Source organism: Podarcis bocagei, assembly GCF_964188305.1.
Source record: "Podarcis bocagei genome assembly, chromosome: 1".
NCBI lineage: Eukaryota > Metazoa > Chordata > Lepidosauria > Squamata > Lacertidae > Podarcis > Podarcis bocagei.
In genome coordinates, this window is record NC_138125.1 from 18,769,987 (window position 1) to 18,785,763 (window position 15,777).

General features: G+C 45.4%; 1 protein-coding gene across 3 annotated transcripts; it reads right to left on the reverse strand.

The window, feature by feature from the left end:
* Positions 1 to 2,313: 2,313 nt before the first annotated feature.
* On the reverse strand, positions 2,314 to 15,223 carry CCNK (cyclin K). 3 transcript variants are annotated; one of them, XM_081192606.1, is made up of 12 exons: positions 15,050 to 15,223; positions 14,218 to 14,477; positions 13,647 to 13,728; positions 11,966 to 12,097; positions 11,567 to 11,635; positions 10,036 to 10,141; positions 7,633 to 7,690; positions 6,753 to 6,922; positions 5,598 to 5,869; positions 4,660 to 4,693; positions 4,383 to 4,454; positions 2,314 to 3,634 (listed from the first exon to the last, which is right to left on the reverse strand). In XM_081192606.1, exons 2-12 carry the CDS (start codon positions 14,412 to 14,414, stop codon positions 3,018 to 3,020), a joined length of 1,809 nt encoding a protein of 602 aa, XP_081048732.1. In that variant the 5' UTR covers positions 14,415 to 14,477; positions 15,050 to 15,223; the 3' UTR covers positions 2,314 to 3,017. The 3 variants fall into 3 exon arrangements, with proteins under 3 accessions (XP_081048732.1, XP_081048733.1, XP_081048734.1); XM_081192607.1 differs by lacking the exon at positions 15,050 to 15,223 and adding an exon at positions 14,938 to 14,955; XM_081192608.1 differs by lacking the exon at positions 11,567 to 11,635 and having other exon boundaries at positions 15,050 to 15,222.
* Between the last annotated feature and the right edge of the window lie 554 nt (positions 15,224 to 15,777).

Sequence of the window (15,777 nt, forward strand, 5' to 3'; positions counted from 1 at the left end):
AACAGCTGGGTGCCGGGCTACGCTTTAGACGAACCTCTGCTCAAAGACGAGTTTCATGCCCTCTTCCCACATAGACCTATGCCAGCAGACTTTTTCGACGACTGGCTTTTCACGCCCACGCTTTCGGCCAGCACGTTCCGGGGGTTCGACTCGGACGAGGAACCAACACGAGACGTCCGTTCCCCGGAGGGGTCACCCTCGGGATCTGTCTCAGAACCCTCGTATTGGTGGGACGATAGGCCAGAGGAGCAGTTCCGCAGAAAGTGGCTGGACTGCTCAGGACGAGCAACGCCGCCAGGAGGAAGTGAGGGAGAGACGGACATGGACATTTTCGGGGACGACCCTGGTTTCGAGCACGGCGGCACAGAGATGGAAGCGGAGGTGACCGTCGTCAACGAGAGCAGGGGGGAAGACCCGGAAGAGTTCCGATGGAGGCCTGCCACGGGAAGCGACCGATATCCGACGTTCGTCCCTTTGCAACAGCAGCCCCCAGCTCCAGCACCGGAAGGAGGGGAAGGGGGACTGGGGGGCTTCGAGGGGGGGATGGATGTCAGGGGTTTAGGAGCAGAGGCACGGGCAAGGGAGGAAACAGAGAGCGAAGGGGAGAAGGCAGAGGAAAGGATGAGTGATGACGACTACCCGAGATCTCCCAGTCTTTCCAGTGAATCAGAGGATTCACAGAAAGGAGCACCAGTGGCCAGGGCAAGGGGGGAGTCTAGGGGGGCACCCCAGGAAGATAGAGCCAGAGGAGACTCAGGGGGGAGCAGCTGGAAATCGGGACCAGCGTCACCGCCAGGAAGCAGGGAAGAGGAAGGGAGCCAGGGGGGAAGCGCTGGCAGCTCACCACAGGAGGGAGGGCATGAGTCAGGAGTGGCCACACCTCCATCGGGGAGCGAAGAAACGGTTAAGAGGAAAGTGGAAGGTTGGGCGCGCGCGCCAAGTTCAAATGCAGAGGAAGGCGGCGCAGTAAGCAGCCCCGAAAGGGAACCAGGTCCTAAAGCCCGGCGCAAGGAGGCAGGAGGGTCCGGGTCAGCGTCAGAAGAATCCCGGAAGGAAGAAGCCCCGGGGGGTAGAGGGACCCAGAGGAGGACAGTCAGGCGGAAAAGGTGGAGCAAGGCTAGGATATTAAGTTGGTGCGCACGGGGCGGAGATTCAGACGGAGCTTCGCCGATCTAGCTACTAGACGTAGAGTTGCGGACAGCAGCGTGAGAATGGAAACTGTAATTCAATAAAGACTTTTACTTAATGACTGCTGGCTAGCGTGATCCTCTGTGAGCTAGGATCTTCAAGCAGCTCTGACAACACTCATTTTAAAAAATGGGGAAAACAGCCATCTTGTTGGACCCAAAGTCAGGGACCCCCAGCTCTGCAGCACTACCACAAACAAGCAAAGGACCAGGTTACTCTAATGAAGGACCTTCTAGTTGATAGAACTGGTTCTCCTCCTGGTTAGCCGATTGGTATTTAGGCATTGGTATTCTTGGGAGAAAGGCGATGGCAAACCTAGATAGCATCTTAAAAAGCAGAGACATCACATTACCGACTAAGGTCCGCATAGTTAAAGCCATGGTTTTCCCAGTAGTGATGTATGGAAGTGAGAGCTGGACCATAAAGAAGGCTGATCGCCGAAGAATTGATGCTTTTGAATTATGGTGCTGGAGGAGACTCTTGAGAGTCCCATGGACTGCAAGAAGATCAAACCTCTCCATTTTTAAGGAAATCAGCCCTGAGTGCCCACTGGAAGGACAGATCCTGAAGCTGAGGCTCCAATACTTAGGCCACCTCATGAGAAGAGAAGACTCCCTGGAAAAGACCCTGATGCTGGGAAAGATGGAGGGCACAAGGAGAAGGGGACGACAGAGGACGAGATGGCTGGACAGTGTTCTCGAAGCTACAAACATGAGTCTCACCAAACTGCGGGAGGCAGTGGAAGACAGGAGTGCCTGGCGTGCTCTGGTCCATGGGGTCACGAAGAGTCGGACACGACTAAACGACTAAACAACAACAATTTAGGCAAAAACATTGGTTGCCATCATCTGTCTGTCCAGTAGCTGACTGTGACTTAGAGCAGCAAGCAAAATCTATCAACTGCTAAGGCATTCCTTTTGTCTCTTTCTAGGAATGCCTTGCAGAGAGACACAGAAAATGTGGTAGGAAGGGTGAAAGTATCAGAAGAGCAGTTATGTAATTCAGATAGATGATGTGACTGTGAGTAGCACAATTTGAATTGGGAGGAGAGGCGCTGCAACCATCTAATGCTGCAGCTAACCAGGTGTCAATTATTGGGATAAATGACTGCTTCTCCACACTAGATTCCAGGACCAGGTTTATTCGGGTACATTTCCACAAAGTCAGCCTTTTTTTTTTTTAACCAAGTTGTAAATCACAATATGCCATTACATTCAGACTTCCACACTTAGAAAATATAGATATTTATGTACAGGAATTTGCACGTAGGTTTAAACATACATTACAGGTCAAGAACCCAGTACATTCCAAACCAAAAATGACAGAAAGCCAGACACCAATGGAGGCTCATCAGCAATCAGTTGTTGAGTGTTATATATGTGCATATATATATTAAATAAAATTGCCTCTAAGTGTTGCTGGAACACTACATAAATGAAAACCAGAAAGGGTCTCTCGGATGGAATGCTAACCTTAATCCCGACACTCAGCAAGTAGGCACTGATTTCTAGAAGCAAGTTTTCTTCTTACCAATATAACTTAGCCAATATGGCTTTTAAAACATCTTCACTAGTGCAAAGTAATCCAGTGCTAGAATGAACTCGGAACAACTTGGATTTCAGTTAGTTTTGCAATATTGAAACAAAAAGCCTGCATTGCTCTCTACTGACCGTGAACAAACTGGTCAAAATTCTAAGTCACTGCCTCCCAGATCCCATACACCAGCCTCTTCATTATACAGACTATTCCCCTAGTTGCCACTCAGCTATTCTGTTTAAACCATTTGCTTCCCCCACCCCCTAGGTTAAAGCATATGCTATGTACAACTGCTATCTCATCCAGGTAGCACGTCCAAGTCCAGCAACAGGTGGCATCCCAGGCGGCGGTATGGGAGGTGGCACTGGCGGCTGCCCACCAGGGGGCACGGCAGGAGGGGGGTAGTTTGCTGGTGGCATTCCCAGTCCTGGAGGAGGATGCGGCGGGACAGCATGAGAAGGAGGTAACCGGGGAGGGGGGAAGTTAGGATTGTAGGTAGGCGGTGGCGGGTAGCCCGGGGTAGGAGGAGGAATAGTTGGTGGGGGGAATGACGTGGGTGGCGGAACAGGAGGAGGAGGGTTGGGAGGGTACACATGCGGGTGGTATGGTAAGTGAGTTGGAGGTCCATAGGAGGGTGGCAGAGCTCCGTAGGTCGGTGCTTCAGTCTTCATCATTGACTGAAGGCTCTGATAGCCCTCTCCCGACATGTAAGAATTGGTGGTGGACATGCCGGTGATGTAACTGGACGGCGGAGGCGGAGGTGGCGGGCGGTGAGGCATAGGGGGCGGCTGATGCACAGGAGCGGGATGCGACGGAGGAGCAATCTGCACCTTTGCCATGTCTACAGAATCGGCTGTAGTCGTCTGATCGCCTGCCATGGAAACAGCGGCGGTCAGAGGAGGCTTATGCTCTGAAAAACAGCAACAAAGAACACAACACTTCAGTCACAAGTGCATCTGCGCATGACAGAAAGAACACTGTCAGCTAACTGGGCAATTGATCTGTACGTGTTAGGAGCTGATACGTATGTGTTAGACTATTCCATTCCACCTTAAGGGGAACAGGCGTGACTGTTGTGTGTCACATGCCTGTTTACACTCCAGCACAGCTTGCTGGGAACTTCCGTTTTGTGTGTAGCTATTGCTTATGCTGCTTGCTTGGACATGAAAGGGAGAAGACATGATTTTTCCTTTGTCCTGATGAGGTTGAACTCGACCTCAATCAACAGTATGCTCCCAGGCAACCTCAGCTTCCTCCGTGTAACAAAACCTCAACAATACACAATAACCATTTTGGCCTAATAGACTCAGCTGCAGTAGAGACTTAAAAACTCCCTTGCTGCCGGATTATGTGTCCAATGTCTTTTGTCAAAACAACAGCAGAGGAAATCTTTAGCAGAAACGGAGCGTTGGAAAAGGAAGTTTCTGGTTTGAATGCCATCTTTGGTACATTGGTTGGGTTAGTGGAAACATAAGCCAACATCCATGATGTAAGAGAGAGGCTGCCAGAGACACCATTGCAATAGCCATCCAAATCCTGGGCTCCTGTGGGACGTGCTGGGTACAGGCTAACCATATGCTGACAATTCCAGCGTTTGCAGAGTTTCAGAGAAAAACAGAGGAGGCAACACCCACTTTGCAGATGGCAGCAGAACTTACCAGGTGGTGGATGCGCAGGGGGTGCTGGTGGGTGTGAAGTCTCAATTTTTGCAATTTTAGGAGGAGGAGCCTCTGAAAATAGAGCAAAACGGGTGATCTTGTAAGTGTCACACCCAAAAAAGTAGCAACAAGGTTTCTTCAAAGAAAATAGCAATGCAATTAAACACTCATTGTGACTTAGCTGCGGGTAGTTATGCATAATAGTACACTTTAATAATTCAACCATTGTTTTACCATGCAAAACAAGATCATTTTAAAACAAAAAGGGGGAAAATACCTGCAGTTTTGGTTTCGTCCTTTGGTGATGCTGCCTGTTATTGAGAAAAAAATGTGCAGATCAAACACTCAAATCACACCAGCAGTATTCAAAGCACTGAGTATCAGGAAATCCAAAATTAGCCTCTCTGGACATCAAATGTTGGTGAGTTAAGAGTTAGGGTCAAATGTAGAATCATATTTTGTAAAAATATTATCACCAAAATCCTTAATATGATGACATATCAGTGGCACAAATTCATACCCTTTCAATATTTTAACAGCCAAATAATTGAAGCCTTTTAGCTTGTGATCTTCTGACTACAGATCTATGCTGCACAAATTGGTGCATGCTCCCTTATTTCAAACACCAGAATGGCCATGCAGTCACTTGATAAAACTTCAGCTTCCGTGTTTTGAAAGGAAATATCTCAGTAGTGGCAACACAGTGATTCAGCCCCGTTCTTGTTGGGATGCACCAGGGTCCTTTGTTGCAGGACAATGAAATTTTTTTTAACGCTGCTCTCTTATGGTTAAGCATTTTAATTAAGCTAGTGTATTTTTGATGCTGCTTCATTTTTAACTATTTTTGTAATGTTATAGCTAACCTGGGATTAATGTTACCTGCTGGCTGCTGCGTATTTACAGCTTCAATTCATTATGCTTTATATTCTAATTTTGGAATCTGCTTTGCTTTGGGGGGAGGATTTACCCTAAAAGATGGCTTAGAAGTAATTTCAATCAATCAATAAAACTGCAACACCATGTACCTTTCCATATTGTTCCATGCTTTCTCAAAACTTTAGATATTTGTTTATTCTATTCATGTACAATTAAGAGCTTTATGTAAGTTCTGTATTGCATAAAGATTCTCCAGTAAGACATCCTGTTACCAACGTCTGATTTAAAAAATGGCCACTGTACTTTCCAATTCAATAATATCATTTCTGTTATTCTTACCACTGGTCTTTTCGCCTGCCTGGGAGGACTTGACTGAGGAGATGGTTTTTTAGATGGCTGTGTTTGCGGAGGTGGGGGTGGGGGTGGCTGTCCTGCCTGCTGAGACTCTTTCGGCTGTTGCGCCTGTGACTGCTCTGAGCTTTGAGACTGCTGGGTTGGAGGCACCGGAGGCGTCGACTGAAGGGAAGGAGGCTGCTGCAGCTGATGTGGGGTATGATGAGGCATTTGTTGCTTCCCCTGCGAGTACAGATCCAGGATCTGGTGACAGATGTCTTTTAAAACAATGAAATAAAAGACAGAAAGTTACACACTCTGGTGAACAGCTAAAGCGTTGAGACTTATATTTGTAAGTTGTGTTCAAAAACATACCAGAAACATTTTATCTAACGCTTTCCCAAGGAACCACAAACTTTCCTTTATATGACATTCTGAGTGCCTGCCAGCTTCTCAGCTGGCCATGACAAACAATTGCCCCCCTATGAGGTTGTTGCCCATTCCCTCTTTCCCTTGCAGCTCCCCCGTCTCCCCCATTGCCTCTTGTGCTTGCTAGAGCAAATTTTGAGGGGGCACAGAGGGCTTCAGAAAGAAGAAATAAATGTAACTTGCCCCCCCAATCCAGCAGAGCTTTATGTGAGTAGAACTCTGCTCACCAGATTGAGATCAAAACCATTAGAAGGCAAACTGTTGAGTGAATTCTTCTTTAAAAGTATGGGCCCTTTTTAAACATGGTTTTACTGAAGGACCCAAAGCATTCCACACCTACAAATAAGGTTCAAAAGGTATGATATAAACACTGATAAATATTTATCAATATTAGGAAGGAGGCAAATAGAACATGAAACAGTACTTTTCCCAGACAGGCTCTAAATGAGAGATGCGAAGACCCCAGTTTATTTAAACAGAATCACAGAATTGTAGACTTGGCAGGGACCCCGAGGATCCAACCCCCTGCAATGCAGAAATATGCCGTTGTCCCACAAGGGGATCGAACCTGCAACCTTGGCATTATCAGCACCATGCTCCAACCAACCGAGCTATCATGCTATATTCTGGTTTATAATAAACAGCAGTTTGTATTCAAGTTGTATAAATCATGCCTGTTGTAAAGGTAGTGGTTCGGAGAAAAATGTTTTGGGCAGCAAATATTTTTGATACCTTCCAGGACATCCACAGGTACATCTTGCACAAACTGCTCCCACCACCTTCTGTACATTGGCTTTGACGTCCACTCCTGAATCTCAAACTTGCACAAGCGGCCGGCCAGATACATGACAGCAACCGCTATGATCTCAGGCTCCCACTGCAGCGACAATGTAGTGCACAGACTAGAAAAACCAAACCAGAATCCATTATCATCAGACACTGGTATATGGTATTATAAAACATAAACCACCGGGAATCCTTTAGCAGGAAGGCAGTAAATAAATCTCACTAACTGAAGCTTCTGGACTATTTACAAAAGGCAGCCCCATGCACAATGCACCACACTAGTTCTAATGGGCCTGGATAACTGAAGTGAAACTATCCCTTGCCCAGGGAGGGCTAAGCTAGTAAATGGCACTTCAGACCAGAGGCTGCTTGTGTCTCCTGTGACAAAGATGGAATAATGAGCACTTCAGGACTATAAACCTGATCCTTCAGGGGAGTGCAACCTTCTCGACAACAGGTTGAATGCCACTTAACTGAGTGGATGAATCATCCACTGTTCACACCCCCATGTTCTCTGGACTGAGCTTTAGTTCACTGGCTCCCATCCAGCCCATTACCATTTCCAGGTACTTGATTTAGCACTCCCACATCATGTTCCTCTTCCAACCACCACACACTTCAATATGCAACTATAGCCACATTGCAGAGCACTTGTCATGTGTGGCCAAGGATGTGGGATGGGGTAGACTAAAAGTCTGAATAATGCCATTTTCAAGTTTTTTGGAAATGCTTCAGAAAAGAAAGTGAATGGAAGCCTCAGTAAGTGATTAACTACTGAGCATAATGATTTTTAGTAAAAGTTAGCATATGATTGCAGGGTTTTTACCTGTCGTTTACAAATGTCCATGCCATTTGAACCAGTTTTTGAATTTTGTTCTTGTCACCTATTAAGAAGTGGGGGGGGGGGGGTTTACGTAACAGAAAGAGGAAAGGAGAAAAGATAAGGATTACTAAGAAAATGAAACAGCCTGGTGATTATCAGATATGTAACACAACCTTATGCATTTTCACTCAGAAGCCCCATGAAGTAAAACTGGTCTTCACAGAAGTCTATATAGGATTAAAACCAAAGAAATTTGTTGTGTTTTTGCAGATTGCAGGCTCAGTAAGAAAAACAGCTTTACATGTTTTCCATACCTACATTGGGGCCAAGTATATACAGAGACAGATTTCTTTATGGCTATCTCCATCTAGATGGTGAACTTTGCACACAACCGCATGAAGCTTTTGATTCAATGGATTGTGGAGTCAAAGCCCATTTGAGAAGGCTACATTCTGCCAAAAAAGAGAGGCTAGAATCAGACCTTCCACTAAACAGCAAATGTGCAAGTCTAACCTTTTCAACAATAGCTCTCTACACACAGCCCTCAGCTGCTACTTGGAATTGTGGCAACTCCAGCTAAAAAGAAAATGAAAAAGTGAGAAGCGTTCTTTGACCTAAGCAGAATTAGATGTCTTCTCCTCAGAAGAAGAAAGAATACACTGCAGTTTCACTGCACAAAAAAATAAAAATGTGTGATGATCTACCACACAGTATTCATACTTTCTACTTTATCAGGAGTGGGGAATATGTTTCAGGTGGTGGGCTGGATCCAGTTGTGACCAACCTTCTACAAGTCCCATTTGACAGGTGTGCAGGGTCCGCCCACCAGTTAATCATCTGGTATGAGGAGGATCAAGCCCACACGGTGTAGCTTGCATTCAGCATCAAATGTGAATGATGCTGAAAGCACTCTCAATTGCTCCTTTTCAACCACAGCTTTATCTATCCCATGCCTGACATCATATGACATCAAGTGAGCTGCAGGTGGGCCTGAGGGACAATTGCCTCATGAGGCACATTAAGAACTGTAACAGGCTTGAAGTACAGAATGCCGCGGCGAGACTCCTTATGGGGTCTTCGCTGCGAGATCACATTCATCCGGTACTATACCAGCTGCACTGGCTCCCGGTGGAGTACAGGATCAGGTTTAAGGTGCTGGTTTTAACCTTTAAAGCCCTATACGGCCTAGGACCCTCGTACCTACGGGACCGCCTCTCCTGGTATGCCCCACAGAGAAACCTATGGTCTGCAAATAATAACACCCTCAAGGTCCCAGGCCTCAGAGAGGTTAGGCTGGCCTCAACTAGAGCCAGGGCCTTCTCGGCTGCGGCTCCAACCTGGTGGAATGCTCTGTCACAAGAGACTAGGGCCCTGCGGGACCTGACATCTTTCCACAGGGCCTGCAAGACAGAGCTGTTCCACCAGGCCTTTGGTCAGGGCGCAGCCTGACTCCCTCCTCTGGCAACCTGCACAGAATTTTGCTTAATTGGTTGCCATCAATTTGATTTAATTATTTTTTATAATGAAATATTTTTAGATTGTGTGACTATTTGACTGTTTGATTATTTGATTGTTGTTAGCCGCCCTGAGCCCGGCTTCGGCTGGGGAGGGCGGGATATAAATAAAATTTATTATTATTATTATTATACAGATTTTTACATTGAGAAAAGGCATGCAGAAGCCCCTGAGTAAGTGTAAGCTCAGCTCTCAATCTACAAAACAAATGGCATTGAGAAAAGGCATGCAGAAGCCCCTGAGTAAGTGTAAGCTCAGCTCTCAATCTACAAAACAAATGGCATACATGAAAACACACACATTCAGCGCAAAATATGCTAAATGGCCTATCAGACATTTCATCTGTCTGCCTCCCACCCTTCAATAATTTCTTCTAAAAATGTGGCTGATTAAATTGGCACAGTCAGCGGGGGGAAATGAATATGACATCACCTATACACCCCAGCTAGTGATGTATGGAACTGAGAGCTGGACCATAAAGGCTGATCACCGAAGAATTTATGCTTTTGAATTATGGTGCTGGAGGAGACTCTTGGACTGCAAGGACATCAAACCTATCCTTTCTTAAGCAAATCAGCCCTGAGTGCTCACTGGAAGGACAGATCCTGAAGCTGAGACTCCAATACTTTGGCCACCTCATGAGAAGAGAATATTCCCTGGAAAAGACGCTGATGTTGGCAAAGATGAAGGGCACAAGGAGAAGGGGACAACAGATGACGAGGTGGTGGGATGGTGTTCTCCAAGCCACCAGCATGAGTTTGACCAAACTGCGGGAGGCAGTGGAGGACAGAAGTGCCTGGCATGCTCTGGTCCATGGGGTCACGAAGAGTCGGACACGACTAAACAACAACATACACACCAGCACTGAGAAATGCAATGCTATTTTCATACCTTTGAGCTGCTTAGCATATTTAAGCAGGAATTGGTAAGGATGCTCCACTTGCAAGTCAAATTTTATTGTCTGCAACAAGATCCTCTCTAAAACCATAACTTCTTCCTAAATGTCATAAGAAGAGAGCAAGGACTCCATTACTCCAAAAAGCCAACTGATTTTTTTAAAAACATTTTATAAAATTCCAGGTGGCATTACACAATAATGCCAAGGATAGCCACATCGATGGTTATCTACTTCTGGGCTTGTCTGCAGTAACTTCACTTAATTTTAAAAACTAAAATTTTGCTTTTAACAGCTATATAAAATGAGTGCATATAAGCACCCACATTATTGTGGTTGTGCAACAACGTTCAGCAACTGGAAATCACCTTCTACCTCACTGATGACCAGAATCGTTTTTTCCCCCATATCCTATTTATTATTTTTTCATAGCCTATACTTGGCATCACAGTGGACTTAGAGATCATAGAGACAACAAAGAGCAGAGCATAAGGAACCATGATTACGATCAAGCCTTGTGTGCCTCCAGTTTCCACTTCTGGCAAAAAAACCCACACTCTTGATCTGCTGGCAAAGTGTCACAGAAAGGGAAAAATAGGGGAAGAGAAGAGGAAGGTACAATGGGGGAAGTTACAAGTTCTCATGGCAGTGAGAGGGCTTACTTTCCTAGCTAGTACTATCTCCACAATAAAGCCCAATGGCAAATCCTGTTGCTGATCCCTGCTGTACAACCACGTTTTTGTCTTTTTCTTTTAAAAAGTCCATAATACTGCAGCACAGTTTTGGGGAAAGAGTGAAACTGCACAGAAGTGCAGTCAAATGCTAATTACTAGGAAAAGAAATACGAGCTTCCGGATTTCAATTATTTCAGGAATGACTTCCAACAGCCAAAGTAAAATATCCTTCATAAAGGGATACTTTGGAGGTTGACAGTACTCCCTGAGCATATTCTTTCATTTCCCCCCATTACTTATAGCACTAGGTGCGAGAGCTAGGCAACCATTCATGGCTATGAGAAGATGGGAGAAGTGGAACCAAATGCTTGTTCAGCCATCAAACTGTGACAGGAGCTTCTGAGCCTAAAACTCCAAGTAAAGTTGGAGGAAACATTCTCAGAAGTCAAAGTGGACAAGCAGTTCCTTATTACTAATATTGGCTATCTGAGTGCCTTATGACTAGCTCAAAGCTTGGGTCTACAGAAATTTACACAAAAAATAGACAACCACAGTGATATTTACAGGGAGTTGCTCCAAGAGGTGTTCAAAAGCTTCCAAACATCCAAAGTTACTCACAAATAATGCGGCAGCACTGTCTAGCAAGACATGTACACCGTTTACCAAATTATGCAGAAAAAAGCCAATGAAATACTATATTCATGCTAACCTGCAAGACTTTCCAGCATATGTTATTTTTTTGAAAATTAACTTTATATCTAAGTCATCTTAAGACTTTGTGGCTGACAAAATGCCTATTATAACTATAACAAAGAAATAAGTGACAAAAGTGTATTTGTTCCAGTTTGCTTACTGTATGCATATGGCTGCACTCTGTGTGGCCAGTTTCACTGCTTCCCCTGTGCAGTGGATTATTTCTTTGCTGAAAAGACAGGCAAACGCAAAGGAGAACAACACACAAGCACTGCAATACACATCGCCTTTGAAAATAACATATGGCAAAAATACTATCTAAATGAACCCAACCACTGAAATATCTTCCAGCTGTTTAAATACTGATGAAAGGTCCTAGTAATATTTTATTTTAAAAATATCAAGTTTTTTATCTAGCTTAAGAAGACTTCTAGTTCACACTATTTTACTCTAACACTATCACTAAAATCATGTGCTATACTAGATATCTACAGACAATATTACTAGGGTTGTACCATGTTAACTTAAGCTAAAGCATCCTTAGCACATGTCCGTTTACCTTTGGATCATCTCCAAATTGCCCGAACTGCACATCATTTAATAAACTACGAGCTGTTTTGATTATATCTTTACATTTTTTGGGTGTTTCTTCAACTTTTCCTGCTAGGAAGAGACAGCAAGCTCCAGTCACCTATAGAGAGAGATAGAGAGAGAGAGAGATCTCCTTTAGAAAGTTGCCCAAATATAAAATTCAGAGAAAATAATAATTTTATTTTATAAAAGAAGAACAGATTATCCACTCATACAAAACAAAATATATATATCTGATCGATGTGATGGGGCTGTCAACTATTTGGGGCCCATGGACACATTTGCAAACTGGAAAAACTGTCAAGGGCACGATACTCAGACTGAAACCAAGCACACACTACAACCTTTTCTATTTGCTGCAATAAAATGCTTCTTTCAAGCAATGAGAAGAGAGGGAGGAGGGTCCCGTGGGTGTCAGGGAAGGCCTTTGCAGGCACAAGTGGGACTATGCACACCACACTGAAGCCCCTACTAACTGTTCACCATCACCACCGGTATTTTGGAAAGTTGTATAAGATTTTATTGCTGTACTTGACCAAGATCAATGCATCATGAGAATAAAAGAGCTTCCAGAAACCATAGTAGCTAGCATTGCCAGCCATGAAATAATTTTGCAAACAAAAATGGCATCGTGTCATGCCGGATTTGTCCACACAATAATGGGTTGTGCCACTTGTGAGAGCACACAATGAAGTGCAACAGTGGAATTCATATGACCTTTACAACTTGGGACGATAGGAACATGATCTTACATTATATTCCACCTAGTTCAATCTTCTGTTTCTAATAGGCCACCTACTGGCAATGTAATCACTACACAGTTGTACCTTGGATCCCGAACGCCGCAAATCCAGAAGTGAGTGTTCCAGTTTGTGAATGTTCTTTGGAATCTGAATGTCTGACATGGCTTCTGACTGAGTGCAGGAAGTTCCTGCAGCCAATTGGAAGCCGTGCCTTGGTTTTTGAATGTTTTCAGAAGTCGAATGGACTTCTGCAACAGATTCCGTTTGACTTCCGAGGTATCAGTCGTACCTCAAAAGTCAAACAGAATCTGTTCTGCAAGTCCGTTTGACCTCCTGAATGTTCAGAAACCAAAGGTTGGCTTCTGATTGGCTGCAGGAAACTCCTGCAGCCAATCGGAAACAGCAGAAGCCCCATCAGACGTTCAGCTTCCAAAAGAACATTCGAAAACTGGAACACTCACTTCTGGTTTTCAATCATTCAGGAGCTGGAACATTCTACTCCCAAGGCTTTGGGAGCCGAGGTACAACTATGAAATCACCAATTTCACCCTCAGATTTGTCGACTGGTAGAAATTTAATTTGCAAAACAAACTGTCCCTATATAATGTAACATATTATGGTATGATCCCAGCAAAAATGCTAACCTATAGCCTAACTATAGTTTGAATTATGGACTGTACAGGCAAACACACACACCTCCCCCCCATTTACGTAGGGGTTACGTTTAGAGGCACCTGAACACTAGTGAAATGGCATATATTTGAACCATCAATGAAAAAGCCTGCAAACTCCCCACTCTGCCGCATTTTGTGATGTTTTCTGGTCACTTCTGGGTTTAGGACAATACACATGAATGGCAGAGTGCTATTAACAGTTTTTGAATAAAAACAGCATATTTATACTTACATATCTTGGAAACTGCTTGAAGGAATGGAACATATAAAATCGATGAAAATAAATTATCCCAGTTGCTAGCGTATCATAATGTCTGGATTACAAGATAAGGCTCTGAACAGATTTTAGCTCAAACCCAGCTCTAAAGATTAACTGCAAATGAAACTGAATGATGCATCAAAACACAATGATGACAACTTACTTTTTTTAATGATGATGCATCTACATGGGGTCGTTTGCAAAGAATGCACTCCCATGCATAGTGCCAGTGTCGCAGATCCATTACAACGAACTTATCTTGACACTTTTGCAAGAAAGCAATTTCATGACTGTCCCCAGTATTAGGGTGGAAGGGGAAAGAGGGTACTCTCCCTCCCATCCTATAAGCCACTGCACCAGATCACTGCACACAAGCTATTGAAACCCTGACTTAAGTATTCAGGTGGAACTCCTCAACACCTACTCTGCCTGACTTTAAAGTATTCAGGTGTTTAAGCAAGAAAAATCTTAACTGAATTCTCAACTGCTAAAAAAAAAAAGAGCAACACCCAACCAACTGTGCAACACCCAACTGAAAGGATACAGTCCCAAACGGGTTCCCACATCAAATATGAAGCGAGCACCTTCCCTCCGATATCTTGCTTCGGTAGCTGGATCGAGTCCTTCTAGCTGCGATGGCGTATGAGCCAAGTCTTTCTTATCCCAGTACCAGCATGGTTTCGTGTGGTCCAGGTTTGCCGATGTTACAGAAGGGCTGGAGTTCTCTTTTGTTTCCTTCATTTATTGATGCCGAACGGTTCCCGGTTTTCAAGCGTTGGCTTCTTTACAGGGCAACTTCCGAACCTTTGGGGGTGGGGGGGAAGGATTTAGTTATATGACCAGAAGACAACGGTTTCCCACACAAAATGTCACACACACAAATAACAGGAAACAACCAAAGCGTTTTGCGGCACCTTAAAATTTACTATTTTATTATGACATAGGCTTTTGCCGGTAACATCCTTTATATCATTAGCATCAGATGTCAAGGAAATAAACAACTATCTGACTTTTGGAAGACATCTGAAGGCAACCCTGTTTAGGGAAGTTTTTAATGTTTGATGTTTTATCGTTTTTAATATTCTGTTGGAAGCCGCCCAGAGTGGCTGGGGAAACCCAGCGAGATGGACGGGCTATAAATATATTATCATTGTCATCATCACCATCATTATTATTATCAAAAACCTCCTCAAGAGCCCTTTTAAGGCGGTTTCAGGAGGGGCTGAGGCAAAAACGGGAAGAGTGGAGCAAACGCTTTCCCAACCATCGTTACTGTGGCCGCCACAAGCTCTTTCTAGGAGGGTCCCCCTTTTTAGAAGACTTCCGGGGGCCCCGTAACCCTCTTTCAGCCACTCGCATTCCCCCGAACGACTCACAGAAACAACGCGCCACAGGGAGCCAAACGCGTCGAGGCATCAACGACAACCTCTGCGCGGCGCCATCTTGGGAGAGAGCCTCGACAGAGACGTTGCCGACGTCGTTGCGTCACGCAGGCTACGGGAATAACGCCAACGAGCGAGTCGCATCCGCCAATCGAAACCCCACCTTAGACTCTTAATCCCGCCTCCTCCATTTTCCCGGCGCGCGCGCGCAGGCGCTCCCTCCCCTGATCACGTCCGCGTTTGAGCGAGATAGAGAGAGAGACGAGGCTTGGTTTTTGTCTCTCACCCACTCCGCTTTGCCCTAGACTCCGTTAGCCAATGGGAGGGACGCACGGGCGAAACGAAGGCGGGTGACTCCAGCCAATGAGCTCTCCAAGAGGCGGGAGGTGGGTAAACGAAGAAGACGTACGGGGTGAGGAAGGGGGCGGTGTTATTGGGCGGAGCTCTTATCCCCCGCCAATCAGAATTCGCAACACCCCCACCCCCCACCTCTCTCGCCCTCGCTCCGCTGCCCTTTCCCTCCCTCAGGCTCTCGCGCACGCGCCCCACCCTTTCAAAAGAAGTGTGTTTGTGTGTGAGAGAGAGGGGGGGGGGCGAACAGGAGGCGCGCCGGATTGGCTGACCCGCCCAAGTGCGAGGACTGCGGACCAATGGCAGCGGCGGAGGCCTGGGCTCCGCTGGAGGGGCGGGCGAGGGAGGCCGCAGGCGGGCCGGGGCCAGCG

Excerpts from the sequence above, each read along its gene's own strand:
- CCNK (XM_081192606.1), bottom strand. The coding sequence starts at position 14,414 with ATGAAGGAAACAAAAGAGAACTCCAGCCCTTCTGTAACATCGGCAAAC. Across the intron at positions 10,142-11,566 it reads AGTGCAGCCATATGCATACA|GAAGAAGTTATGGTTTTAGA; the intron begins GTAAGCAAACTG and ends TATGACATTTAG. Across the intron at positions 5,870-6,752 it reads ACCTGTGGATGTCCTGGAAG|ACATCTGTCACCAGATCCTG; the intron begins GTATCAAAAATA and ends TTGTTTTAAAAG.